This window comes from Chinchilla lanigera, unplaced genomic scaffold (genome assembly GCF_000276665.1).
Source record: "Chinchilla lanigera isolate Chin_1 unplaced genomic scaffold, ChiLan1.0 scaffold00075, whole genome shotgun sequence".
NCBI classification, from domain to species: Eukaryota; Metazoa; Chordata; class Mammalia; order Rodentia; family Chinchillidae; genus Chinchilla; species Chinchilla lanigera.
Window position 1 is genome coordinate 1,313,459 of NW_004955476.1, and position 26,498 is coordinate 1,339,956.

At 38.4% G+C, this 26,498-nt stretch overlaps 1 protein-coding gene across 1 annotated transcript in view; it reads left to right on the plus strand.

The window, feature by feature from the left end:
• Prmt3 (protein arginine methyltransferase 3) overlaps positions 1-18,124 on the plus strand; it is a gene marked incomplete in the record, with an annotated part of 109,004 nt that extends 90,880 nt beyond the window's left edge. Inside the window, 3 exon segments of the mRNA XM_005401723.2 lie at positions 6,817-6,867; positions 7,077-7,164; positions 17,224-18,124. Of these exon segments, the coding sequence (XP_005401780.2) occupies positions 6,817-6,867; positions 7,077-7,164; positions 17,224-17,333 (249 nt within the window).
• Positions 18,125-26,498: the final 8,374 nt, after the last annotated feature.

Below are 26,498 nucleotides of genomic sequence, written 5' to 3' on the forward strand. Positions count from 1 at the left end.
TAAAGCAAGATCATAGGAAATTAACAGTGGTTATTATAGTGCATATTGTTATCTTCAAAGTAGTTGCTCAGATTACTAGATACAGGCATGCAAAATTGATCAAACAATATAAGCATTAACTATTCCTTTCAATGAACTAATGAAATTAGAAATTAGTACAATTATCTTAGCTATCTTATGTATATCTTTTCTTTTTTTCCCTCTTTCTTTATAGCTGAGTAGTACTCCATTGTATTAAAATACTACATCTTTTTTATCCATTCCTCGGTTGATGGGCATTTGGGTTGTTTGTAAGATTTAGCTAGTGCAAATTGTGCTGCTATAAACATAGGTGTACATTTTAAGAGACTACATTCACTTACATTTCATTATAATATATTGTATTTGTCCTATTTTATTGTGGTTAATCTCTTACTGTGCCTCCTTTGTAATTAATAAAGCTTTATCATAAATATGTATAGGGAAAAACTTAGTGTATATATTTTTAGGGTACATCCATGAAAAGGAATGATTACAACGTGCAACAATACAAATGAATCCCCCAAACCGTATTAGGGAAAGTTGGGCAGACACACAAGACTACATGATGTGTGATTTCATTTATGTTGAAGTATACTAATAGGGAAACCTAATCTGTGTCCAAAGAAAGCAGGGCAGTGGCTTCCCTTTGGGGTGCGGGTGCCTTGCCAGGGTCCACAGGGTCTACCAGGTACTGAGATGTGCTGTGAGTCTAAGTGTAGGTTTCACAGCTTTATTCAGGTTGAACCCACCATATGGTATTCATATATATATATATATATATATATATATATATATATATATATATATAAAGGTTTATATAAGATGAAAATATTTGTTATGTCTCAATGAATATTCACTAGGTAAAATAATATCTTGTGTTTATAGAAATGTAGAGAAGTTACGTAATGGGAAGTATTAGCTTAAGAGAGTCAAATACTTGTGTTTTAGCGGGGCACAGTGGTGCAAATGGATAGTCTCACACTTGGGAGGCTGAGACAAGAGGATCACTTCAGCCCATGAGTCCATTGCCAACCTGGACAACATAGTGAGGACCCACCTCTTTAAAAGGAATAGCAAAAACAAGCAAACAAAAGAAACATATATTTTAAACTCTGAAGAGATGATTCATTTTGCCACATAAAAATCGCCCTAAGGTCAGTTTTGAAATTACAAAGGAAAATCTAAATAAAAGGAGTTTCAGTTATTTTCTGGGAATATTTTTTATGAGTAAAAAATAATTGTGCTGAATTTTTCAGTAATCTTATGTATTTTTAGACCTTTTGTCTGTTTTGCTGCTTCCCGTCTTGCCTGGTCTGTTTCTAACCACCACTCAATCTGGCAAGATCCTTTGAGATTCTGTGGCACTTAATGTGTATTGTTCCCTAGAGGAATCATGAAAGGAAACAAAGATGCAAATTCTCTCCTGGGATGAAATAGAAAATTAATTGAAAAAGAAAGAGTCCATAATTTAAGATACAGTTAATACTGGGAAGAAAGTACAATTGTATTTGTTGATTCTGTACACCAGTTATCACTAGCAGGGGTCATCCTCTATATGCAGCAGCTTGCGTAGCTTAGGTTTGTATTTCATCTAGTTGGTTTATATATTATGTAAGCTATAATAATTTTTATGCATCGTCTGCTTACTTTTTCTTTGCTTGCCTCAGACTCATCAGTTGGCTTTTAAATTCCATTTTAAGGTTTTGAAAGAAATACTTCAACAAAAAATGCATTGTATTTTTGTTATAGTGATTCTGCTGCATGGATTACAAGTACTCTGTCTCCATGCTTGGATAAACTCCATCAAAAGCACATTATCCTTCTACTTCTGTGGCCAGCTGCCTAATTGTATCTGCTGTAACCACACGCTGTTGGAACATGATACCAATGAAGAACAGAAATGATAAATTACTCCCTGCAGGTGATAGTGATAATGATAATTTTTAATTTCCCTCTTCAGAAGGTCTAGTCTGAGCCTGTTCCACTGGCCATTACACACACATGATGTGTCCTGTTTTAAGAAAGCATCATCACACCCAGTACATGAAAAAGTAATTTTTATTTCATGTCATTTGCTTCACATGAGCATGTATAAAATGAGCTGCATTTACACCTAAATGTATATAGAATAAACAAAATGTGGCTTAAAATAGAATTTTAATGCTTTTTTTTCCTCTTTGTGAAATCCACAAAAGAGATGAGCAGTTCTGAAACTGTATTATAGAGCTTAAAATATATTTACAACGTGCAATAAAGCTGTGTGTTTGTACTGTTTTCCTATGTGCTCAGCGTAATTGTGGAAGAGTCTCAACAAATTTCAGGAGTTATGAGACTGTTCCAGTAATTTACTAAATGTATGAGTTTTCCTTTTTTTCTTTTTTTTTTTTTTTTTCCTATCATCAGAAGATGTTGTGTTTATTGTTGTTACCATTACCACCCATTTTTCCCTCTCTCAGGACTCAGTTTTTCTGACTGTGGCGTAATTCAGTGAAATTTTACTGTCTTGTGACCTTGACTTTGCAGATGAGCCCAGCTCCTGTAAGGCACATGATCTCAACACTTGTTTTCCTCATCAGTTCCTAATGCTCCTGACAAGAAATGTATGTAAAGCAAAGGGAAAATGTATCATGTGGTCAGGCTTCTCACTTACCTGATTCTTTCCAAGCATGTGTCAAGTTGTAGCTCCAGTTATTTATTGCTATTACCTGTTAGTCATCACTTCTAATTGGTGATGATAGTTGTTTATTCTTACATTTGAGTGACTTTCACAGGGAGCATACAAGTTCCTTGAAATTAAAATACATAAAGGTAGCCTGTCGAAGTGATTGTAACATGGCGGTGAAACTAATTGAAAAATAGTAGCATTTGTGTTCTCTAAACAAAATAATTCTCAAATTAGCTAGCATCTTTGATTGGTTACATCACTATTCTTTTCAAACGGCTTGGCAGAAATAAAAACACTAAGCATAGTGCAGCAGGTTTATATAAGTACATGTCAAATTTAAAGTTTTTTTCTTTATTTTTACTTTGTGTCTAACTACTAAGCAGTCCTGCTTCCCTTTGGAAGATATGTTTTAACATCCCTTATGGATTTCTAAAATCAGGAATTTCTCACATACAAATACACCTATGTTTAACTTTAATTTATAAGTGAGGCAGTGAGAGATTAACAGTAATAATAAATAGTACAAATGTAAGAGTATAATGTAGTGAAAGTTACGTAAAATTTATTAATTGTTTCTGGAATTTTCCATTTACTATTTTCAAGCCAGGCTTGACTAGCGAAACAAATAGCAAAACCATGGCTAAGGAAAAACTATTCCAGGGCCAAAAAATAAAAATAAATAAGAAACCCAGTATCTTTAAGGGACATTCTTGTGTTTGAGAATTAAAATGTATTTTAAAATTAGAAACTTCCCTTTGTTTTTTCAGAGTAAGAGTGTTACGCCTTCTCAGTCATATGAAAGCTGCTAGTCAGTCAGTTACCTAATTCTTAAGCCCAGGTGAATTTCTTCCTCATTTCATCTCCTGAGTTTCCTTTCTTCTTCATGTATCTTAATAGGACTGATTTTTAATAGTACTCTAAATGAAACATCGTTAGAAAGGAAAATCTGCTTGAGGAGTTGAAGGCAGAACGATGCATTCCAAAGAGAACTATAAAATAGATGCATTTTCAGATTTCTTAAATGTTCCTAACCAAAAAAAAACTAAATCTCTTATTTTCATTTTTTCCTTTCTCTTGAGGCTTATCTCTGATGTTAGTTACCTAAATATTTCTCTTACTTTATTATTGGGGTGGGGTGTTATAGTAGGATTTGGTTCTTCTTTGATTCTTAACTAAAATTCACAGATTTGGGGATTGGGAAACAGTTTTAAATTTCATGAAGTTCAGTATCAGCCTGTCTTAATGTCCCCCTGTTGTTTTGTTGTTGCTGTGTGAGAGTTGAAAAGCACATTACTCCATGTATTTTGTGTATTTCAGACTCAGGTCTAAACCTTTTTTTAATGTTTTCATATAGTTCAACAATTCTTACTACTATTCTGCTTGGTTTTAATCTCTTCATTGGAAAACATTATTATTGTAGAATTGTTCTTCCCAAATCCACATAGTTCCTTCTTGCTACATGTTCAACATTGCCCCATTGAGGGCGCAGAGATGAGTGATGGGTGGGATGGCCACAAAGGGAGGGGACCGAGACAGAGGCAGCAGTTAAATTGAATATATTATAAGTTAAACTTAATATTATAAAAACAATCCATTTTCACAGTAGCTGTTCATTTTTGTTGGAAATACAAGTGTAGATAAGCACAAAGAAAATGAATACTACAAGTCTATCACCTGCCATCAATAGCTTGGTGAATATCTTTCCAGTTACATAGATTTGTACAGCATACAGTGTATGCCCATAACATACATGCTGTCAAGATGCTTTCTACTTAAAGTATATTGTGACTTCTTAAGTGTTACTTGTGATGGTGAAAGATATTTAAAGGTAAACTGTTTTCTACTTGTAACACTTGTGGCACCACATTTGGGGTTTTCACAGATGAAAGGTTCTGTCTCACAAAGACTGTCTCTTCAGACACCAGCCACAGGTGGTGGTCCCAGGTTAGCCACACTCTGTCCCTCTTGGCTACAAACCAAGGATGTTCACATCTTCCTTCTCAATTTCAGTACTTTACTGTAATAGTTCACAGAACCCAGAGCAATACATTACTTGTACTGGTTTATCATTACAAAAGAGATTATAAATGCTTTTATTAATAAAAATAATAAAGATACAAAGGTACCTTTATAAAAATAAATAAAAAGGTACAAAGAGTAACGTCTGGAAGGATCCAGATTATGAAGGCAGCGAGCACCTTTCTTTTGGCATGTGAATTATATCGACCACCCTGAAACCCCCACACCTTGTCATTGTTCAGGGTTTTTAATAAAGGTTCTGGTGCGTTGCTGTGATTGATTCAGTCATTGGCCATTAGTAATTAGCTCAGCCTCCAGCCTCTTTCCCTCCCCAGAGGAGAGTTGCATCTGGTGGTTTTACTTTTTTTCCCCCGCTTGTATAGATCATACTTTTTTCACATGCTTCTGAATCATTTGATTTTTCTTTTATAAATTTTCTGCTTTTAATTTATGTTCATTTCTTTGGTGTAGTGTTACTAATTTGTAGCCTCTTAATATATAAAGGATAGTGATTTAATAAATTATCCTACCATATAGTAATAGCTACATTTAAGAGACCAGATTTAAAAAATTTAATTCGCTAAAAGTTTTTGAGAACTTTCTGTATACAATTTTGCTAGGTGAGATGTCTAGAAATAAAAAATTAAACCTAGGTCCTGCTCTTAAATCATAGCATGAATTATAATTATGACACAAGATGTGGAATATCATATAATAAAGTTATACATAATAAGCACATCCATTCAGCAAGCATCTGTTTCGCACTGTGGGCCAGGGACTGCTCTGGGCACTAAGTATGAAATGATGAACAAGACAGGCATACAGGAGTAAATGGAAGAAGATAACTGAGTGAGTCTGGAGGAGTATTTGAAGTACTAAAAACGCATTGAGAAAAGGTGTTTTAGAAATATGTTCTGATTACATGGTTTCATTTGATAATCTAGCTCATTAGCACATTTTTTATAATTTTATCGGGCAAGGGTATGCATAGTATTCATTTCCTTTTTGGTAAAATATAGTAAATGTCAAGCTTAAATACTGAGTATGCTTTGAACTCAACCCAGATTAACCCAACAAGATCAATAAAACTTTACATTCTTCAGGAAAGCAGCAGAGTGCACAGATGTTTTATAGTGATTTTTTTTCAGTAATCAGTGTTTATTTTTAACACTTTATAAGCTTAAGTTAAGGCCCTTTTTAATAACCATTTAAGTCAAACTAGTCCCATTAGTGAAAGAAAAAAAGGTATGGTTTAAATTTTAAACAAAAAAATTGTATGTTCATCTCAGTGTGTTGTTTTCCATTGGGGACTGTTTTGTACTACTACAGTAATCCTTAGACTTCAGAGTTTTACCTGAAGCATCAGTTTTATTTTAAGTTTTGGGTTTTGTTTTTCTTTTTTTTGTTTCTGGGAAAAGCTGACATTTCAAAATTATTTCTATTCCTTCTATCACAAAAATATTATTAGTATTTTAAAATTAGATATACTAAATCAGTAGAAATTAATGAGCTGGCTTTGTATAGAAGAATCTGTTTCCATAACTGCTGTGCATTAAGCCATCCCCAAAATGTCTTTTCTTGAGGCCACATTTGTATTTACTTGTTTATGATTCTGCTGGTCACTCCTGCGGTCCATTCTGCAGTGAATGTGGCTGGAGGCCTAGCGGGGTCCTGATGGCCCACAGTGGCCCGTGTCAGCCTCACAGTGGAGAGTCTGGGGCTGCTCAGGACCAGCTGGACCTCTCTCTTTCCCTCGTCTCTAATCTTCAGTTCTCTAGCCTGATCATTTCTCTAATAAAATGTGCATTGATTATTTGATTTGCCTGTTACCCTCAAATTCTATTACTTCACCTTTCTTGTAACATTTTTTTCAGTTATTTTTTATTAGTACATGCTTGCATTGTATAATGATTTTAACTCTTTGTGGGGAGTTGGTACATATATTCATTTTTTATTACAACATCTTTCCTAGGAAAAAGAGTGAGCTGCTGTAAGTTTAAGAAGCATCTGGTCTTTGAAATGATACACTATTTACCATGTCTTAAAAGATAAAATAATTATTGTATCAGTTTAATAATCATTTGTATTCCCCCTGTCTTAAAAAAATACAGGCAATTGCTGGCTACTTTGATATCTATTTTGAGAAGAATTGCCGCAAAAGGGTAAGTATCATGAGTTACTCATCATGAGTTATTCATAAGAATTAATTATGCAGAGTACATTATGTTCTATTTTTGTGCCCCAAGGTGTTTGATCATAAGCATTTTGCTGTTAGAAGCAATTGGAGGTTGTATTTGATTTAGTAGATTAATGTACCATGATATTAAAAATCTTGTACTTCATCAGATACTTTTGAACTTTACCAATGCAGGTCATGTTCTCTACGGGACCCCAGAGTACCAAAACACACTGGAAACAAACAGTATTTCTACTAGAAAAGCCATTTTCAGTTAAAGCAGGTAAGGAAAAAAGGGAAAGGTATACCTACCGTAAATAAACAAGTTACTCATTTTACAGCCATATTTTATGTGTTCACTGTGTTTGGAACAATGTAACACATGCTAAGGTGTCTTTGAGTTTGCCGTCTATATCATTGAAGACGTTTCTAAAAAATAATTTTAAATCTAACTTCTGCTTCTTGAAATAGAGTGCGTAGCTCAGAAATACCACAAAATAGTTAGGAACATTTTCCTCTACATTAATACATCACAGTACTACATTTATGGTATTATGTTATTAGTAAATAAAATAACCATCATCTAATAAGATGCAAATAAAACCAAAAGAAAATGTTTTCATTTCCCAAGTGACTGAAAGGGAACATCATCAATAGAATTGTAAGTTAAAGAGAATCTCAGTCAGTTACTGTGTTCAAAATAGATTTGTCTAGAATTCCCTCTGTCTCCTGGCCACCTGTTCACATCTTAGACAGGGTTCAAGAGCTGGTTGGATTCTACAGTCCTTTGTTTTTGCCTCACTGGTGGTTCATTTATATTATTAGCACCTGTAGTTCTCTCCTACATACTCAGCTCCAAAGGTTAGAATTATTATGGAATTATTTTAACTCTTACTGCATAAAAGTCTTCTTATCCTACTTTTACCAAAAGCCTTCTGGAGGATAGATGTGCTGAATGTATAGGTTTCAGTAAAAAGATACCACAACACTATTAAATTAGGGAAAAGCTAAATAACTAGAACCATGAGACACTTTCTTGTCCATCAACTTGCTGGGAGGGAGAAAAGTACGTAAAGCTTATCAATCAATGCAAAAGCTGCAATATTACAGCTAAATGAAACTTTCATACCCTTTTGCTGTTAGTTTTATTTGGTGTAACTTAAAATAGTTTAATGCTTCAAATTAAGTCTAAGTGGATCCCTACAACCCAGAAAGTATCTAAGTCTGTATTCTAAACAGTCTTTCCCACAGTGTGTACAGAAATCTTTATAATAGTTTGTTGAAATGAAAGATTGGAAACAACCTGAGTGTCCATCAGAAGATGGATAGATACAGTGGCTAAGTAGAATAAAACCACTAGAGAAGATAAGTTACATGTATGTGTGTTTATCAGAAACAACACTGTCCGCAGCACTGCAGAACAGAATAAATGTTAAAAGCAACACTGAGTAAAAAATTTGCACAGTGACTTTACAGGATACATTTATATGAAGTTTTAAAATGTAAAAACTGTACATATATAAAGTTAGAAAAAGTTGAGCAACACTGAAGAACGATAACCACTAAGTTCACACAGAGGGTTCCTCTGAGGAAGGCAGACCTGATTAGGGCAGGTGACAGAGGGGCTTCGGTGTTGTCTATGTTGAACTGTTTCATTTAGAGCTGAGATGGTCACTGTCCTGATTTGCCTTTCATAAAATTGTGACAGCTTTGGTTTCGCTGTTGATGCATACATTAAATTGAATGGATGCAAGGAAAACCCTTAGAGAAAAGCTGCCTCTTGTTGTCATTTTCTCACTTTGAGGCCACAGTACCCTTTATGGGAATAAAATCCTGATGCTGTCATTTTCTCTGTCTCCAGAAAACTTGAGCACAGCAAAACTGAAATGAGGCAAACAAAAATGAATCATTTTTAACGTATTTATGCCGAAGATTACAGTTTTTGCCTTGAAATTCCTATATTTTACCTAGCAAAATTCAAGGAACAGGAATTCAAAGAAAAAAAATTGTATTATGTTCCATTGTTATAGGCCTTCCAAAAAATGGAACACTAGGCATTGAAGTTAAAGGTTAAATCCTCATTCTTGTGTTTGCTTTGCCTCGGTGTGGTATACTTCTGGCATTTGTGTTGGCATCTGGAAATTGAAAGTGCTTCTTCATTGTGATCTTTGCCATCTTACTACTAGCAGTATAAAGAGTGCTAGTCTATTTGTGGTTTAATCTTAGGGGGAAATTTAAGATAGTATTTGAGTTTGATGAGTCTCAGAATTTTCTCGTACCTAATTACAACAAAGTATTGTTTGATGACTAGTGAAATTTTAAATTTGCAACTATTCTTTACCTAATAATCCTTAGCATAACTGTCAGGAGATAATCATAGGACATTTTCAGAGTGCTGAAAGAAACTGTCAACCTAGATTCTATATGTAGAAGAACTATATAGACTTTTTCAGAAGGAAGAGACTGAACAGACGGGCAATACCAGGTGTCATGGTTTGGGTTTTATTGTAAGGAAGAACAATGTAATGCAGGACACATTTTGTAAGAGTATATTAGTCATCACAAGAATGATATACAAGAAAGTGCAGGAAATCTGTCCACACACTATAGACCAAGAATCCAGCTGAGGGCCTGGATCCCATGGAAATGTCCTGCATGAGTCCAGCTGAAGACCTAGAGCCCATAGCAATGCCTCCTATGAATCCAACTGGAGGCCTTGAGCCCATGACAGTGTCTCATGCCGGCCTGTTGCAGGGATCTGCACTGAGAAGGCCCAAAGGTCAGTGGTGGAATCTAGAAAGTCTGTGCCAGCGGGATGAAGGATCAGTGCTAGCAGGCTGAGGAATCTGCACTGGAACCAGGAAGCAACATGCAAAGTAAGAACCAGAGCTCCCCTGAAAGATACCACAGCCGTCCTCAGCAGCAGTGAGGTCCTGAGCTCCTCCCATGATCAGGAAAGCTGAGTTCCCATCAGGAAAGCCAGTGCAACAAGCTTCTCCAGGAGACAGCAATGCACCTTCTTCCCCTCCGGAGCCAGGAGGCAGTGCTCAGAATGATGACTAGAGCTCCCCCAAAGTGAACCAAAGCCATTCTCAATGACAACAAGGTCCCGAGCTCCTTGGAGGATGAAAACAGCCAAGTTCATCAGGAAAACAGGCATGACAAGCTCCTCCAAGAAAACCAGCAGCTCCTTACAGCTTCTACCAGCTTGAACAGCCTTTCAGTTCCCAACACCCTGACTTCTCTAGTTCTGCCTGTTATGCTGCTGGCAACAGTCCCCAGGTGGGCCTCCCACACCCAGCACCACCTTACTCAGTTCAGCTGGGGGGTTATACATTGACCACCAATTGTGAATCCACTACACAAGGTATGTACAAAGTAGGTTCCTCAGGTAGAAGCTTTACTGAACAGAAACGGATCTGAATAAAGCAATGTAAAATGGCAAAAATGGTAAATTGTGAGCCCACAGAAAAGACTTTATATTCTCTTTCTAGTTTATTAAAAGATAACTGACTAAAGCAAAAACACATTATTGTGGGTTTCAAAGCATAGTGAAGTACAAAGCAAACATATTGTGGATTTCAAAATATGGAGGAGTAAAATGCGTGGAAACAATAAAACAAAAAGATAACATGAAAACATGAAATTCTTACGCTATACATGAAGTGATTTAATATTTGAAGGCAAACTACAATAAATTACACACTGTACCTCCTAGAACAAGAGCTAACAAATTTTGGACTGCCTACTAGGTACAGCTAATAACCTAGAAGGAGGGGTAAAGTGGATTCCTGTAAGTTTTTTAGCGCAAGCCGGGCATGATGGCGCACACCTGTAATCCCAGCACTTGGGAGGCTGAGGCACGAGTTCGAGACCAGCCTGGGCTACAAAATGAACTCAAGGCCAGCCTGAACTGCATAGTGAGACCCTGTCTCAAAAAGACCAAAAGAAAAAAAATTGTTTAGTTCAAAAGAAAACAGGAGAAAAGGAACAGATGGATAGAAATGCAAAGATAATACATTAGACAGTTGATAGTTACATTCATTGTGAATGGTCATGCCGGTTAAAAGGCAGAGATACACCAAGTAAAACCAAGAACTGAATACTGTCTGTAGGAAATACACCTTAAATATAAAGTCATTGAATTTCCAGTTCCAGGAAAGGTGAATTGTGCACACTCCATATTCCATCCCATCTCTTCCATGGAATGCAACTGTAAGACCAGAATGCACAGAGAGCCGCTACTTGAGATCCCTGAAAAGTACATAATACAGCAGATGAGCTGGAGGAGAGCGTAAGAATGCAAAGTACCTGCAAACTGGCTGTCGGTGTGTGCTTTGTTTTCCTCTGGCATCCCCTGGACTGGACCTCAGACAGCCTGAAGTCCACAGTGGAGCAGCGCTGCATACTGGAAACTCCAGAGCCCTTCATTCCAGGTCGAGGAATGGGACAGGGTCCCAGATGCAGAGAGCTAGGGAACCCACTTTTCTTTCCTATTATTTTCTTCCTTTTCTCGTGCCCTGGTTCCCAACCAGTTGTGCAGTGGAGGCGACAATAACTGGTAGCAGTGAGGACCCTTGGACACCTAACACTGGAAGGGACAAGAGCTAAACGAGTGGTGTGGCGGGTTCCAGACAGCTGGACTGTTAGAAGCCTTCCACAGAAGAAGTGTCCACACAGGGATTGTTTCACTGGCAAATTCTCCCTGTAACTTAAAGAATACATAGCACCTCAGATCTACACAATCTCTTCTAAAAGGAGGAAAACTAACTTTGTGAGGCCATCCTCTTGCCTTAGCCTCTGAGTGCTGGGATTGCAGGCATGCCCACTACTGTCAGCTCTCAGACTGAGAAAGAATTCGCTTAAATAATTCAGCTACTGTGTATTTGGCTAGAGTAAAATGGAACTATAAAGAGTTTAATTTGGTCAGATTTTTATTTACAGCCTACTTCTAAAAATAGTGCTAAATAAAGTGTGTATAACACTTGAGCCATTTCCAACATGTATGTGGGACTGAAGGACCTGCCTGCCAGAATCTATAGGTTTAACAGAGTTGAGAACACTTACTCAATTTAAGGCATTTTTTTTTCCTTTAAAAATAATGTTCAAAAAAATAATACTAATAATGTTCAGTTTCATTTTATAGGCATATATAGTAGTTTTCACCTTAAAAGTCCACTCTATTTTCATGTGGTTTGGCTTTGAAAATACAATTAAGATCAGGTTATTTACCTCTCCTTCATTTATATAGTAAGCTTTTGTGTACAAGAGCATTAGGGGTTTTTTTTCCTTTCATTTTTAAACTCTAAATTGCCGTAGTGATAAAAATGATTTGTTATGTTTTTCTTTTCTCTTTCTGGGGAATGAAATTTCAGTGCTCTGGAAGAAATTAATTTTGAAAAACATTCTAACGGAATGGAAATGGAATCAATTTTGTTCTTGATTGAACTGCAGCTACTTTGTGTTATACTAATCGCTGTCTGTCAGTGATAAAAAACAGGATACTACTGCTCAGCTCCAGAGAGTATCCTTTGCAGCTCTCATCACAATATACACACTTAACAACATCAGTCACTTTCTATCTGTGTGACACTGATTAATTACTCTGATCTGTTGTGCTGTTATGCCAGTGCCTTGGCACTTCAGTTAGGCCTCAGCAATTGAAGCAGTTTAGCAGTGTGAATTATGTATTTATTACTGTGACCCTTCCTGCCATTTAATTAAATCAATTTTGTTTCATATTGATGCTTAAATTGTTTTCTTCTGTAAAAATTTCACAGGAATATTACTAGGGTTGGGTGTGTAGCTCGTGATAGAGCTAGCATGAGCAAGACTATGGTTTCAGTCTTCAGCACTGCAAAAAAAAAAAAGCAGAAAGGAGATACCCATTACTAGTTCATGTTGACTTGGGCTTCATTTCTGAAGAGTATATAAGCTCTTCAAAGGTCTGTTCTTTGAAAGTGAAATGAGTGTGATAACCTGCTTTGGAAGCACCATAGAATATTTCCATTTTCACTCTTTTACTAAGGATTGAATAGAAAATTAACAAACCCATGTAGTTTTTTTTCTCTAAACACTCCAAATGCAACCTCATGAAAGAATAGCAGCCATTAGAGGAAATACATTGAAAGAAGCACTAGCAGCATTACCTCGTACACATCAAGGAAATCACTTAGGCGCACCAAACATGTTAGACTGTGTTACATTTGAGATAATACCCCTTCTAATCACTGACATGCACATCAGAATAACTAGGTTCTGGGTTTTGTTTATCTAGATAACAAAAGTGTTTCATTTACTTTTGCTCTTTTTGCTTGTTTAGTTGGTTCGTTTCTAATAACAATGTTAACGAAGATGATAGGGATGTAAAAAGTAGAATATATTTCATGTTTCTATGAAGAAGTTACATGTTAAGGAACTGATTCAAAATTCAGATTTAAAGTCTTCACTACTGTCCAAAGTGGAATTAACATTATTTTATAAAAACTATCTTGCTTTATACGATTATCTTCTCCTGAGTTCGATTCCTGTACCAAAAAAATAAAAAACAAAAACAAATGTAGTTACATAAAACTTTCTTCATAATTTCACACTGCAATGCACAGACTAGTATTTAGCTAACATCCAAAGGAGACTGCAGATTTGTGAAACTCTCTTTGAAAATGTTATCTGAAATTAATTTCTTCCCCCCTCCCTAACATTTTATCCTTACTTTCACTATTTCTTGTCATACTGCTTTGGAGCATCCAAAATTTATATAAAGTAGTATAGTGTCAGCAGTATCTTTGCTGGTTTTACTTTAAATGCTGCTATTTTTGCATTTTCTCATGTTTGCTTTCAGAACTTGCTATTCTCTACAGAGGGTAGAGACCTTTTATGAGTTAATGCCAACATTTACTAAAGGATTTGTGATCATTAATGGTAATTTGAGCATCTGTGTACCTTATGATCCAGTGTTTTACATCCTAGAAAAAGTATATAGTACTTCCTTAATATGAAGGCCAAGAGATAGTCATGGGTCGCTCAGGGGTATGTTCTGGGAAGCATGCTGTTGGGCAGTTTCATCATTGGGCAGACATCATAGTGCGCACTCCATAAGCCTACACCCCTAGCCTCTGTGATACCATATATGCCATCACGTGTGCATCCAACACTGAACAAAACTTTGGTACTTGGCATCACTTATAATAAGGGAGACCGCAAACGACTGAAGAGGAAAATGAATGATACCAGTCTGTTGCTATAGTTTAATATTAGACCGTAGCGAACAACGGTGAACTGTAGCTACTTGTTTCAGGTCTGTGTCACAAACACTGAATGAAATAAGTAGTGTGTCACAGCAGATACGAAATCAGTGGTTTTTTTTGTAACTTTTAAAGCATGTAAAAACTAAGCAGTATATTGTTAAGTAACATACAGATTTTAAGGCTAAATCTACATGAAGTAAAACTATTCTGAATAGGCAGTGGAACAAAAAAGTCCAAATTATGGTTACCCTTGGAGGTTGGTGGAAAGAGGGATGTGTTGGTGCTGTGATAAGGTCCTGGGCCTACTATTGGGTCTGCAGAGGTGGTTTTATGGTTTTTAAATCTCGCATACACATTATCCGTCTTGTACATATGAACTACTTTATAAATTAAGTGACTTACACTAAAATACCCTGTTTATAAGACAGAAACCATCAAGCCACTAACTTGTGAAAATCAGCAGCTGGTAATTCCGTAACAGTAAGTTAACCCTAATATCCAAGTTGCTATTCTCTCTCATAATCTTGTAAAAACAGTAGCAGTTTAAGTGGCCATCCCTCCTAGCTTCAGTATCAGTAAAAGGTAAGTTTAGGGAAAGCTCATTGGTATAAATTCCAGTTATAAAGTGTTGGTTAAAGCTGAAGCAGGAGGTTCACCATGATTTTGAGGCCACCTTGGGCTACACAGTGAGTTCAAGGCCAGCCTGAATTACATAGTAAGACCCTATGTAAAAAAAAGTTGGTTTAAAAACAGATGCACAGATACTGCCTGCATATTCAAAATTAAAAATTTTATTAGATTTATTGATGATATTGACCTTGTGTTCCCCCAGGTTAATGCCTTAACACTTAAAAAAAAGTACAATTTATTGAAGATATGGTAGGATAACTATAAAACAATATTTAAATAAACAGGTATCTAAATATCTGTACCAAGAAAGATCACATTCCCAATGCAGTGTATTTAAAGCTTTGGCTTTTGTATCTTACTTCTCTATATTAATGAAATAAAACAACCAGGTGTACCAGGCTGCCCTACAACAGGGGGATAAGGGTTAACAGGTAGTTCTACAGACTGCACAGAACTTAATCACTGGCTAATAATAATTTATGCTAATATTTACTCATCATTTTACTTGAGTGTCGCTTTGTCCATCCATGTTGTGAAATACACTTTATTGATCATCATTTGCCAGAGAGTTGGGGCCCTGGAGCACAGCTGAGGAGCTCGGACTGAGAATCAAACACCATTTCAAGGCCTGCTGCTGCCACAATTACCTGCTTCACTCAGAATGGGACACAGTCTGTAAAGGAAGGGAGAGACACCCACCCCTGAGGGTATTTTGTGGGCACTGAGTGAGATAAATCACTGAGAGGCTGTACGATAGAACCTAGCACAGATAAGTGTTGAGTAAATATTAGCGTAAATTAGTATTAGCTAGTGATTAACCTGAGTTCTGTGCAGTCTGTAGAACCACCTGTTAACCCTTGTCGTGTCTGTTGTAGGGGAGCCTGGTACACCTGGTTGTTTCATTTCATTAATACCGAAAAGTAAGATACAAAAGCCAAAGCCACATGTCCACACACACCTGCACATAAAATTGTATATTTTGTTGAATGGAATGCACCTTGGGTTTCCTTTCTTACTTTGAATTCCTTAATCTTACATTAAATTATGTGTCTCATCTTGTTTGCAGAGATGCGTAGAATACATTATTAATGGCATCATTGTATTCGGAAAGCTATTTGCTGGTTTTGTTGTGTTTTGTAGTGTTATTTCCCTGCCATATTGGAATGGGAACAGATTCATTGTCCCTGAAGCGGGGGAGTTGAAATTTGTTTTTAAGTGATACGCATATTGACTCAGTGCTTGGATAGTTTCACAGCGATTTTGCATCATTTTAGAGTGTCGGTCGCTTTGTCCATCCATGTTGTGAAGCTAATCCTGAATCTGTTAGTGTGGCCATATCTTTATGAACGTAAGGAGTGGTGACCAATTACAGCTGAGTAATCTATTCTTTTATTTTTAAATTCACTTTGCAAATAGATGAAAAAATTAAATGAGAAATGTTTGCAATTAGAAAAATACATGAATTCCATTTTGGAATAAAATGAAGCCAAATAAATTCTTAGGAAATCAGCCTTTACATTTCGACAGATACATAATGTTTTTGTGCTCATTATTTTACCTGTGTGAGTTGTTTATTTACTGTGTCCATACATTAAAGGCCAGCAGCCTTGTTATGTGCCACAATAGAATTTTCAAAAAATTCCCCTAACTGAAAATTTCAGTTCTTTCGGTGCGGTTTGCTAGATGCCTTTATGTGTTTTCTCTCCCTTAACTGTACTATGTGGACAGTCCTTCACCCTGCTGAACGTAACATGAGCCCAGCCTGTGCTTCGCTGGGTAATTCTCAGGAAACCTTTGCTTTTGCTGCCTGCCAGCCTTCCCCACCCCTCACCGCCTGCTGCAGACAGAGGATTAGGTCCCTAATGGTGCACCCTTTCTCCACCCCTGACCTTGGCCTCTGAGAGGGGGTTCATCCTGTTGTGTGCTCTATGGCCAGAACTTGCCCACCACAGCCTCCCATGCAGATGCTAATACAGCTGCCCCTCGCACTCTGCCCGCTGTGGGCTTGCTCAGTCTCTCACAAGGATGTGGTAACTGGCATGTGGTTCTTACTTTGTTCAAAAATTGCTGAAACAGAAAACTGCTCTACCATATTAAAGTCTATTTTGGGTGTGGTGGCTGATCCTGTAATGCTGCACCCTGGGAGGCTGAGGCAGAAGGGTCGCAAGTTAGAACTCCAAGCAGGAGGCGCAGCTCTAACTTGTGATCTTTCTACCTCAGCAGCTTGAGATTTAGCAAGACGCTGTCTCAAAATGAAAAATTAAGCGGTGGGAATGTAGCTCAATCCAAAGCCTCTGTCTGGGTTCAATCTCTACTACTGTCATCCCCCTCCCCCAACACACACGCAAATTGAAATCTAAACTGGGTATGGTACTGATGCTTGTAATTTCAGCTGCTAGTGTCATTCTTCTCTGCTAGACTATTTTCCTTGAATTCATAAAACATTTTTTGCCTTTCTTTTACAGGTGAATCCTTAAAAGGGAAAATCACAGTTCACAAGAATAAGAAAGATCCTCGTTCTCTCATTGTGACGCTGACCTTGAATAATTCAACTCAGACTTACGGTCTCCAGTGAGAAAGCCGTGATAGCACAGCTCCTTGCAGTTGTTAGGAGGAGGGGAGGGCAGGGGAGGGGAGGGGGTTTTCCCAGAGTCCATTAATGGTGACCCTGTCCTAAGTCCCCTCGGTGAGAGAAGCACAGGAAGGGTCTGCTGGCCGTGCTGGGGACAGGGTGACTGACCCTGCAGGTCCACAGTAATGTTTTGCGATGGCTGTGCAGCCAGGTTTAACCCACTGCAAGTCTGTTGAGTGTAGCTGCCCTGATAATCATGCACCTCAGCCTACACTCAGTGACTGTCTTCTTGTTTTTAGTAAGTTTCTTATTACAGATTTTAAACAATAATAATTGATTACTTTTTAAACAATATTTTTGTTAACCTAGTAACCGGAAGTACATTTTACCGAACATTTCCTCCCTGGAGGAGTAATTTTTCGTTGTATTTGCTGCAGTATCAAGGTGTTACGGGTTAGCACACAGGTAAGGGGCTGAAAGCAAGCATTAGCCTTCTGTCCAGCACACTGTAGTTCCCGTCTTGTAGACCCTTCCCTCTCTGAATATTTCTTAGCCCTAGACTTCTAGAACTGTCCAGGAGCCTAATTTCAATGTGTTTACTCTATGTTTCATATAAGTTTTTAAAGAATAGGATAAATGTGTACTTATTTACTAGTACATTACTTTTTTCAATGAGATTTGTGTGCAGAGGTTAAACATATAATACACTTGTATCACTCTACAAGTTGTGTCATTTGCATTCATTGATTGTTTGAAACACAGAAGGAAAAGCGTTCAATAAAATGTATATAACTGTTCACATTAAAAAATATTTCTGCATACTTAGGCCTTTTGTGAAGTCAGAAGAATGTAGTGTTAACAGAGGAGTCACTTTTAGGGAACAGTAGCGGTGGACAGTGCAGAGCACCAGCTGGTTCCCTGTGAAGATACAGCATGGACCGGGCAGCTTAGCATTGTGTTGAGCAGCACAGGGCTCTGGGCTCAGTATGTGGCTTTGGCCCTGACCCTCACTCTTAACGCAGTGTGATTGACTTTCCTCTCCTGAACCCCTTTCTCCTTCCATAAATGTGCTGGTTCATGTTAATACATTTCAAGTGTTTAGATGGGTGCCTGGCACCTAGAAATGTGCAGTAAATATCATTGTGCATCAAGGGCCCCTTCTAAAGACTACATGGCATTTGCATTTGATCAGTGTGAGAATCAACTACCACATCAGGTAGTAATTATCACCCTAGTACAAGAATAGGCAAGAGCTGGGTGTGGTAGCCCACACCTATAATCCCAGCACTTGGGAGGCTGAGACAGAAGGATCACTTCAAGTTTGAAGCCAGCCTATGCTGCACAGTGAGTTCAAAGCCTGTCTGAACTATATAGTGAGACTCTGTCTCAAAAAGGCAGGTAAGATTACAATAGAATACTGTATTAAAAATGACAGAGTCTATATCAAAGAGAAATTCTTTTTGTTTTTCTTGGAAAATGACTTAGCAGAAGTCCAGGAAACGCCTGCATGTAATGGTATCTGGACCTTATGTAGACTCTGGTCTTCCCTCATGAGCATGATTTGTTTCCACCAAGTTAAACCATTCGATTTGTCTTCACCAGAACTTAAATTCAGGCCATTCCTAAGTATGTGTAGTGCCTGCTGTTTAAGTACTTTTTTCTTTGAAATGGGATCTTGCCATGTTGCCCAGGCTGTCCTTGAACTCCTGGGCTTCAGTGACCCTCTTGTTTCAGCCTCCCAAGTAGCCGGGACTACAGGTAAATGCCACCACACTTGACTTCTTATTTAAAGTACTTTATGTTTTGTCTTAAATGACTTCCTGTACAAATATGAGTAGATTAGGATGATAAATAAGAAGACCCACAAGAAGATGTAGTAGGGCTGGGGATATAGCTCAGTGGCACAAGTGCCTGCCTGGCAAGCACAAGGTCCTGAGTTCGATTCCTGGTACCAAAAATAAATAAATAAAAGAAGATGTAGTAGATTTTTTAAGTGACCAAAAACCAAATAGGGGTTGGTGGTGTGGCAAAATAAAGACTATTTCTTACTATTTAAAAGTGTATTTCTCAAAAGTTATTTCTCCTTAAACCTCTTTGTTTTATGTTCATGGGGTTTTCACCCAGTGACTTGACTTTGTTCTGGCCCAGCCATAGTGAGATCTGTTGTTTGAAGTGAGACTTCCCATGCTGGGACATTCTGATTTGTGTACCTAGCACTTTATGAAAACAACAGCATCCAAACATTAGCTCTTCAATTGGAATTTCTGCTGTTATAAACTGCTGTGAAAAATGCATAGTCCATAGCCCTTGACAGTGATAAATACGGTGTCCTTCCATGTGGGCAGATGAGCATTTACAGATACCAATTCACTTTATTTCCATAAAGAAAATACATTTTGTTCCCATTATTACGCTGAAATATGCGGGGTTCATCTGACTGTGATATATGGTAGTCACCTGCATGTAGAACAGGGTGTTGTGAAGAGAACGTTCGGAGAGAAATGTTCCAAGAAAACAGAACCCAACGGAGTATACACTGCACAAAGCTGTTCAAGAAATAGCTGCTGCCGCTGTACAGCAGTATAAAATGAGGCCGCTGCGTGGGAGTTTAACTGTGAAGCAGTCCCTCTGAGGGGTGGTCAAGGGTGAGTGTCTTGATCCTACAGAGGAATTAGTTTCTTATTGCTTAATGTAGATTAGTCATTGTGCCCCGCCTGTGTCCTGTGTCCCATGTTCTCAAAGGAGCACAGTAACTAAATGTCGGGTTTGTGAAGTTACTGATCAGAGATGGGCCCGGGGAGCCTCAGCAAGCATGCTCTCAGAGGAGTCGAGCAGACTGTCAGAAGGACATCAGGAGAAAAGACGGTGTCAGGCCAGCTGCATAGCCACTTAGCTCCTTTTGGCCATGCCTGGCATTACGAGTTAGAGCTTTATGTACAACCAAAACATCCAGGTATTCAGATTTTTCTCTGTACCAAAATAAAACATCGAAAGTCATAGTTTACAAATTTAATCTCTACTTGCTATCTCATTCCTTCAGAAAGACAAGCTTGTGATGAAAAGGTCAAGCATTTTATTACAGGACTGGCAAACTACGGCCCTATAGCCAAAGCCACCCCACGGCGTGATTTGGTAAATAAAATGTTACTGGAACACAGCCACATTTGTTTGCTTACATATTTTCTGTATCTCTTTTGGTACCACCATGGCAGAGCTGAATAATTACAACAGATCATAATGCTGAAAATGCTTACTAGCTTGCCACTTTCCAAGCTTGTAAGGGTGACAGGTTAAATCAATTCTGGTGTTTAGCGCACCTCTTAGTGCAGAGTGAGGCAATGAAAAGTGAATTCTGGCTGCTGTATGGATGCAAAGCGAGATGCCATAAGTCCGTACCCTCCCATCAGCAAGGCCTTGTTGGCTTGGAGAGTCAATGTTTTTCAGACCTTTTCCTGATTTTGAGTATTTCCTAGCTGTAAAGGTAGAGTAAGCTTTTCTAAGCAGAATGAAACAGAACACTTTTCAAATATCTTTATAGTTCATTTGGCCTTTCTAATAATTTTCGTATATTGTTTTAGTATCTTGGCTAATGTGAAGCTATTCACGTTCATTTAGTTCTAGCATGTAGATAAATTTACACAGAAATGTTTATTAATGGGTTCATTGTTACTAAAGTGAAATGACTTAACAGTATTCTGAACAATCATTGAAACAACAGTAAATTATGACATTCACTTCATGGAAAAGTATGCATTCTGTGAAAATCTCAAGCCCTCATGGTAACATGGAAAAGCTCACAGTAGCAATGTTAAATTTGAAAAGCAAAATAACTTGAGATTACAACGCTATTTAAAAGCCAAAACCTATGTTTGCTAAAGTAGCGGAAGAAAGATTTGTTTGATTAGATGAATAATTTCTTATCCATACTTTCTGTCATATTACATAACTGTAGTATGTTTTAAAAAAATTTTTTCAAAAATGAACAAAACTGAGTAGCTGAAATCATTTTGCAGAGTGTTGATAGAAACGAACCCGTCAGGCCTCCTGGTCAGCTTGCAAGGTGTGTGGAAGCCCAAGAGCTCTAGGACATCTTGCAGGTCCCTCCTCCTGCCAAAACCTTGGATCACTCACTGCTCTGGGACTGTCTGGCTAACGCCCTAATGCCCGGTATTGCTCTTTCTGTCAGCTGCCTGCTGTGCCAGCTCTCCTAGTTCACTCTGCATCCACCGTCTCTAATCTCCATGCCACTCTGCATATCCTCCTTTTGTAGACAAAATCTCTGGCTTCGTGGAGGTCATGGTTTCCCGTGGCAGCCCTCTTCGATGCGTCTCCTCTCCCACACCGTCCTGCCCCTTAGATTGAGGGCTCGATAGGCAACTTGCTTGCTTTTTCTACTGAAGGGTGAAATAAGTCAATAGTTGGGAGATCTGAATTATTCAGTGAACTAACATTTTCCCCCAAATGGGTAATGTTAACAAATATCTATTTGTCTTAGTCACTCCTCATTGCTGGGATGAGATGCCCAAGGCCCACAGTTTAAAGAAGGAGAAGTTCACTTGGGCTCACATTTCAGAAGTTTCAGGTCTTGTACAGCAAACTCAAATATAGAAGCTGCATGGCGGAAGGCCTAGGCAGAGGAGAGTTGCTGATGTCATGGTGACCCTGAAGTAGAAAGGAGGGAGGAGCTGAAAGGAGAAATATGCCTTCCAGGTCAGTTGCCCAGGGACTCAGCTGTAACTGGACCCCACCCTTTTTAGCAAGTCAGCTGTCTGCCCCAGAATCCAATTACCTACCAAAAGCCCTGCGTCTGAGTACATGAGGCTCCTGGGGGAAACTCTATATAGAACCATAACACTACTGGGAAGGGCAATGTTATGGTTTGTGTCTGGGTGTCCCCCCAAAGCCTCATGCAGCCATGGGGCAGGCTCTTAGAGTTTGATTGATTATGGGTGTGAGAGCTGCACCTGCCCTGGGGTGGATAGTTTGCATATGTAAGGGAGAGGAAGAGGGTGCTTGAGGCCATTCCGCCGTTGTGGGTGTGCTTGTTGCTTTGCTGTGTTCTGTCACCATGAGCTGTAGCCCTCTGCCATGTGCCACTCTGCCTTGTAATCTGCCAAGTATGGACTGAAACCTCTACAAACTGTAAGCGAAATAAACCTTTCCTTCCTTAATTTTGGGCGTCAGATATTTTGTCCCAACAAGAGAGAAAAGTAACCAAGACAGGCAAGATAGACATTGGGTTTTAACAGTACTATATGAATGTTTACTGATGCGGCTAGTATTTCACATTGCAACTGACTCTTAAGAAACTACTACTTGTTGGGTTTTGGTTCAGTACTGGAAATTACCTGTGTAAGGCCAGGTTTCTTTCCATATACTTCAACCAAAGCAATTTATGCTTAGCAGTGCAGAAGCAGCAGTATTCCACAAAATGAAACCTTTGAGAGATTTGTAAAATTGCTAAACACTGATACCCTACTAAGTATTTTTTTGAGAAATACTATTTCATAACTACATGTTATTTCTATTAATGTCTATGGACTTAGTATTTTGATGCATGAATATTATAAAATTTTCTTTTTGGGTTTTTTTTTTTTTCTTTTATTGTCTTTTTGAGGTTTCATTATGCAGTTCAGGCTGGCCTGGAACTCACATTTTAGCCCAGGCTGGTCTCAAACTCACAGCAAACTTCCTGCATCAGCCTCGAAAATGTGGGGAGTAGAGCTGTGCCACCACCCCCAGCTTTGTTATTTCTAATGTAATAGATATTAATAGATATAACTTACATAAAAATGACAAAAACTATAGGATAAGCTTGTTCGAAGCAAGGGGTGTTGATGGCAACATATCTTTTACTGTAATTTTTAAAAATTTGGACACTTTTCATCACATTTTATAAACATTTAAATTGTTTTGAACTGTTTTGAGCTCCTGCTGACTCAGAATGCTGACTCTTTTCAAAGTGTAGAAATGTGCTACGCTTTAAAATTGGCAGAGGTTAATCCTGTTGTACTGGTAAGTGTATGATAACTGTACACAGATATAATTAAAGCTTCCTGAGGATCAGAGGAGGGTTAGGGATGTAGCTCAGCTTTAGAGCACTTGCCAAGCATATCTGGGGTCTTGGATTTGATCGCTAACCCTTAAAAAAATGACAATCTGAAGTTAAAACACTATAATATTTTGTTTATGAATTAATAGGTAAGGAAACAAGAACAAAAGTATGAATGGGGGGCTGGGGATTTAGCACAGTGGCACAGGGCCTGCCTGGCAAGCGCAAGGTCATGAGTTTGATTCCCGGTACTGGAAAAAAAATAAAAATAAAAATATGAATGACTTGAGAAATCTCTTCAACACAATACTACATAAGCTAATAATACTAATAATTAGGAATATTTTAATAAGATCTTGATCAGATAATTTTTTTAAGATTACAGAGTACTATAACAAGACTGACCATTTTTTAAGTGTAGTTTTCTCTCCATCTCCATCCTAAACATTTTTTTAAAAACAAAGTATTTTGTGTGGGCTCCAGAATGTTTTCTGCCAGCAAACAGCATGTCTCCCCTCCGCAGAAGCTGAGTCGTGGCCACGTGCAGGCGTGGAGCCTCATGGGTCTCCAGTGAGACTCCTGCTGGGAAGCCTAATAGGATTTCTTCCCCTTACACCTTTGCTGGCCCTGGCTCTTCTAGCTCTTTTACGCTATCTGGTTTAATGAGATAACTCCTGTGATCCCAGGAGGGAAAGAAAGAGGATTCTGTCTTTTCCTTAAATAGACAAAGGTGTAGCAAGGGAATTCAATATTCTGCTCTTTCCTGCTGCGTTATGTCAACACTTGATGACGTCGTGAATATACTGAGCAGGAAGATCACAGTGTTCACTTAATCTAAAAGTTTCAGCCACAGCTGGGCGGACTGCCTCTCACTGTTGTGCATTTAGCCTTAATAATGTAGAAAGAAAAAAATCAGCTGGGAAGGGTTGGGGGGATGTGAGAGAAAGCAGAGGAAGTAAGAGGCTCTGAATTTTTTCTTTATGATACGGGAACTTGAAACAATAGAACTAAACAATCAAAGTAATTGCATAAAATATTTAAGAGTAACTAGTGAAGGAAAGAATAGTAGCAGTGGATATTGTGACTCTTAGGGTAATTAAGTAAACTTAACCCCCCTCCACCCTAAAGAAAAGTAATTATAGATAGTGTTTAAGATAGATGCATCAAAAATAGAGAAATACACATATTAGGGATATAAAAATAGCTGGAAAAACTTAAGTTATTTAACAAAGTAAAAGAAGTTGGCTCGAGGAGTGGGGTCCAAGATGACTGCAGCAAGGGAAACCTATTACAGTCACTGTCCCTTCTCTCACATTCTTTGGTTTTGTTGCCAAGTATAAATATTGCCTAGGAAATAAAACATTTAAAACAGCCTAAGCTGGTATGGATCTTAGTTGATGTCTGAGTTAAGGCCAGATAGAGCGAGCGGGGTCTGACCTGAGGGACTCTGGTCTGATCTATGTATCAGCCTTTGCTGTTGGCCTTGTCAAGACGAGAATGATGAGCGAGGGTTAAAGTGACCTCCAGCTCTGCTGGTGTTTTGGCCTTGCTGTGAAGATTTGGATACCAGACAAGTACAAGCTCCTGAAAATAAAGCGCATTACAAGGGTTTTGTTGCTGAGTGATGTCCTGATCCTTCGGATGGCCTGAAGAAATGATTCTCTTCTCCTTGAGTTCTCTGGAGAGGATATGTCTTAGTTACTTTTCTTGTTGCTGAGACAAAATACCTGGCACCCAAAGTTAAAGGAAGAAAGGTTTATTTAGCTCACAGTTTGCAGAGGTTTTAGTCCATAGCTGGCTGGCTCCAAGGCAGCATGGCACATGTCTGAGGGGCATCACAGAGGAAAAGTAGTTCATTGCATGCAGAAAACAGCAAAAGCAACAGGGAACCTTAACAGCGTCTTTCTGCCCCTTTCATATTGTATCTAGGCTACCCAGCTTAGGGTGGTGCCAACCAATCAGCAGACTGCTTTACTAGTCACACACCCTTAATCCCAGCATCACACACTCTAGCTTCAGCCACCTCTGAAAAAATCCCTACCTATGACCACATGAGACTGGGGGAACACCCGAGACCAAAACTATAGAATTATAGACAAAGTGGCTTTGGGGGACAGAGGGGCTTTTTCTTGGCCTCAGCCCCAGGGCTGCCACACTTCAGGAAAAGAAATCTTGATTACACCAGAGTTGGAAGAGAAATACAGATCTCCACAGATTATTTGCTAGAAATCTTCAGTAGAAACCATTTTGGTGTCCATGCACTGGTGATAGATGACTTTTCTCTTGGCATCAAGAATGACAGTGATTCTTGTGATTCTCTGGTAGGCTTCTGCCTGCCAAGTCAGCACCATTACGAGCAGGAATCATCACCCTTCACACGAGACTGGTCCACATCCTCCCCTGCCCAGCCACCTCCTCTCCATGGCTTGTTCCCAGGCAAATGAAGGACATAAGTCCCTCTTATGGCTGTCCTTCTTGCCTACTTGGCTGCCTGCATCCTGCCTTAGGAAAGGAGATGGTGGCGAGGCTGTGACACACACAACTCCATGAGCGTTTGGGGAGGGAAGCTAGCTTGCCACAGCCTACTTTTGTGAAAGTCTGGTTATTTTGAAACTAAGGTGAGTTTAAGTAGAAGGCATGAAGAAGTCCTTTGCAAAACAGAAATGTAAAGGGAAATGTAAAGGGAAACAAGCATAAAAATAGTTTCCTTTATAGTCAAAAAGATTTAATAGAAATTAAGGTACATTTCTTTCATTCAGATGGACAAAGCTTATTTTTAAATTCAGAGAACTTAATGGTAGCAGAACATGAAACCAACACTGTCTTGCATGATTACCAGACTATACAATCTTTACAGCGCTGACAATATTCATCCCTATATGCCCTTTGAAAGAGAAATTTGAGGTTGGAACTTTATCCTGAAAAGGTAATTGGACAATATTGGACTAAAAAGTAATGATGTTAGACTTCATCCAATTAATAAAACGTTAGCATAAAAAAACAACAAAAATGTATGGTAGAGTGAATTTTTGGTCTCAGTCTAATCTGCAAGTAAAATCTGTGTTTTCATCCCTTGGCTTTGGGCCTGGCCACATGATGTGTTTTGGCCAATGGTA